Source organism: Poeciliopsis prolifica, unplaced genomic scaffold (assembly GCF_027474105.1).
Source record: "Poeciliopsis prolifica strain line A6 unplaced genomic scaffold, Auburn_PproV2 SCAFFOLD146, whole genome shotgun sequence".
In the NCBI taxonomy this organism is placed as follows: Eukaryota; Metazoa; Chordata; class Actinopteri; order Cyprinodontiformes; family Poeciliidae; genus Poeciliopsis; species Poeciliopsis prolifica.
The window spans coordinates 535,001-538,068 of record NW_026562521.1 but is presented as its reverse complement, the minus strand read 5'-3'; the positions used below and the strand labels follow the sequence as shown (position 1 = coordinate 538,068).

At 56.8% G+C, this 3,068-nt stretch overlaps 1 protein-coding gene across 1 annotated transcript in view; it reads right to left on the bottom strand.

The window, feature by feature from the left end:
- Positions 1-554: 554 nt before the first annotated feature.
- Positions 555-3,068, bottom strand: part of LOC129355804 (puratrophin-1-like) — a 21,890-nt gene continuing 19,376 nt past the window's right edge. The window contains 7 exon segments of the mRNA XM_055025407.1: positions 555-842; positions 924-1,063; positions 1,146-1,231; positions 1,300-1,438; positions 1,565-1,681; positions 2,507-2,687; positions 2,757-2,927. Of these exon segments, the coding sequence (XP_054881382.1) occupies positions 822-842; positions 924-1,063; positions 1,146-1,231; positions 1,300-1,438; positions 1,565-1,681; positions 2,507-2,687; positions 2,757-2,927 (855 nt within the window). The 3' untranslated portion in view covers positions 555-821.

Genomic DNA, 3,068 nt, shown 5'->3' with positions numbered 1-3,068 from the left:
CAGGAAGTGCTGCAGTTTTCAGTGAAACTTGAAATGTTTCAGCTTCCTGTGGAGAATCGGTTTTACATGAGGAGGTTCTGACCCGTCAGCTGGTCTGAGGTCAGCAGAACCCAACCGGAACCGGCTATGCAACTGATCCGGAGAACCCGGCTGTGTCCAAAGTTCCTCGAGTTTATTTTTGTACCTGACTTTCAGATTAAAAGCCTCTAACTGTATTGTAACATGAAGGATTTTATAAATAAACTTGTTTTGTATTGAAGTGTCTCCTGGTGTCAGATGATGATGATGAAGAGCTGGGCCTGATTGGATCAAAGTTCTGTTTGAGAGAACTGAACAAACACTGTGGTTCTGATCAGCCAGACAGTGGAGGTCAGAGGTCGTCCTCAGAGCAGAACCTGAAACCCAACCCGGTTGTTTCAGAGACGCTCAGCGTAAAGTTTCATCAGGGTCACACGGCTCATCTGTGGTGCGGATTCCAGAACCGGCTGATTGCTGGATCCCGGTACCACTGGGGTCCAGTAGAACCAGAACGGGTCAGAACAAACGCTGCCGAGCTTTTCATCAAACGTGTTTATTAGTGAGGTTAGAAAAGAGTCAGCAACGTTCAGCTGAGGAATATTACACACATGTACAGTCGGACCGCCGGGCCGGTTCCGAAGGAACCTGCTGACCGGGCTGAACAGGAATATTTACAGGAAGTAGAACCAACGTTCCTCCGGGAAGCGCCAGACCTGCAGACAGATCGCAGCCCAGTAACCACAGCAACAACTTCCTCTTTCAGCCTTCAAAATAAAAGCAGAGGACTAGCCTGCGAAGCGGCGTCAGATGACGGTGGCAGCTTCCTGAGGAGGAGCAGAGACCATGTGACCACAGCAGCTGATGACATCATCATGCCCTGACCAATCAGAAACGAGCGGACTTACAGCCGAGACGAAGGCGCCGTTGCCGTGGCGTTTTCCGGAGGAGGGGCGGGGCTCGTCCCGCAGGTGGGAGGAGGCGCAGCCGCTGTCGGAGCCGGTGGAGCCAGAGAGGCAGCGGGACGAGGAGCCGGAGCTCTCGGTGGCTGTAGACACCGGGACACGGTTACTCACTCACCTGACCAGGTGAGCTCCAGGAGGCGGAGCTACAGCGGTCAAAGCTCATACTCATGGAGGGCTGGCTGCTGGTCTCCTGCTCGTCTTCCTCGATGCAGGAGGAGCTGAAAGAGGCGTCGGCCGAGGAGGCGGCGGGGCTGCAGGAGGAAGGACAGGTGAGCAGGAGAGGGGGCGGGGCTTCAGGAGCTCCAGGTGCGATTCCTACCTGAACATGTGCAGGTTGAGCGGTCCCAGCAGAGTGCAGGATGACGGTCCTGATGCCGCCGCTTCCGAGGCCGCCGCCCTGCCGAACGGGTGGGAGTGGTCAAAGGTCGCCACGGCGATGGACGCCCTGGTTCTGGCGCCTGGAAGGAGCAGAACCGAACGGGTCAGAACCGAACGGGTCAGAACCGAAGGGTCAGAACCGAACGGGTCAGAACCGAACGACGTTCTGATCTCAGCATGCTGTTGCCTTGGGAACCCGGCCCTACCTCTGGGCTTCATGATGTAATGGACGGCCCGGTCGCTGATGGCGGCGTCGCTCGGCTGGATGTCCAGAAACGGTTTGTTCCCCACTCCCATGGACACCATCTCCTTCAGACGCATCTCTGGACACACAGGGGGACACACAGAGACACACAGAGAGACACACAGAGACACACACAGAGACACACAGGGACACACACACAGGGACACACACAGGGGGACACACAGAGACACAGGGACACACACACAGGGACACACACACAGGGGGACACACAGAGACACACACACAGGGACACACACACAGGGACACACACACAGGGACACACACACAGGACACACACAGGGACACACACACACAGGGACACACACACAGGACACACACAGGGACACACACACACAGGGACACACACACAGGGACACACACACAGAGACACACAGGGACACACACACAGGGACACACACACAGGGGGACACACAGAGACACACACACAGGGGGACACACAGAGACACACAGGGACACACAGAGACACACACAGGGACACACACAGAGACACACAGGGACACACAGAGACACACAGAGACACACACAGGGACACACAGGACAAACAGAGACACACACAGAGACACAGAGACACACAGGGGGACACACAGAGACACACAGGGGGACACACAGAGACACACACACAGGGGGACACACAGAGACACACACACAGGGACACACACAGGGACACACACACAGGGACACACACAGGGACACACACAGAGACACACAGGGACACACACAGGGACACACACACAGGGACACACAGAGACACACAGGGGGACACACAGAGACACACACACAGGGACACACACACAGGGACACACACAGGGACACACATCACTTCGTTAACTGCCTGGCCGTGGCGTGTGCCTGTGTGTCTCTGCACGGTGGTGGCAGCCTGCACCTTTGTTGCGGGCCGCCTGGCTCCACAGGATGCGGGCGACGTCGGCGGTCCAGGCGTGCTTGATGTCGGCCGAGGCGGCCTGCAGGACGAAGGTCTGGTTCTTGGCGGTTCTCCTCCGGAACCAGATCTCGAAGCGGAGCCCGTCGTTCCCGCTGGACTCCGTCAGGCCAACGTCCGCCGTCTGAAAGAGGATGGGGTCCAATCAGAACCGGAGCTCACAGCAGGTCGATCAGAACGCGGCGTGGCTCACCTTGAAGGAGTGCTTGTAGATGAAGACGTCCAGCCCGCCCTCCATCTTCTTGGGCTTGCTGAACAGAAGCAGATCCTCGAACAGGAAGATGCGGCGCTGGCATTTCCTCCTGCTGCTCCAGACCGTGAACTCGTCCTGCCGGATCAGCTGACCCTGCTCCTTCAGGTTCACCTGCAGGGAGAGCAGAACCAGCTCACATGGGGCTCAGTGCTGCCATCTACTGATGGAACAACTCACAGCAGGACCGCTGAGAAAAGAAATAACTGCTAATTAAATAAAAAATATTTTCCCTGATTCTATCCAACCTCCGGC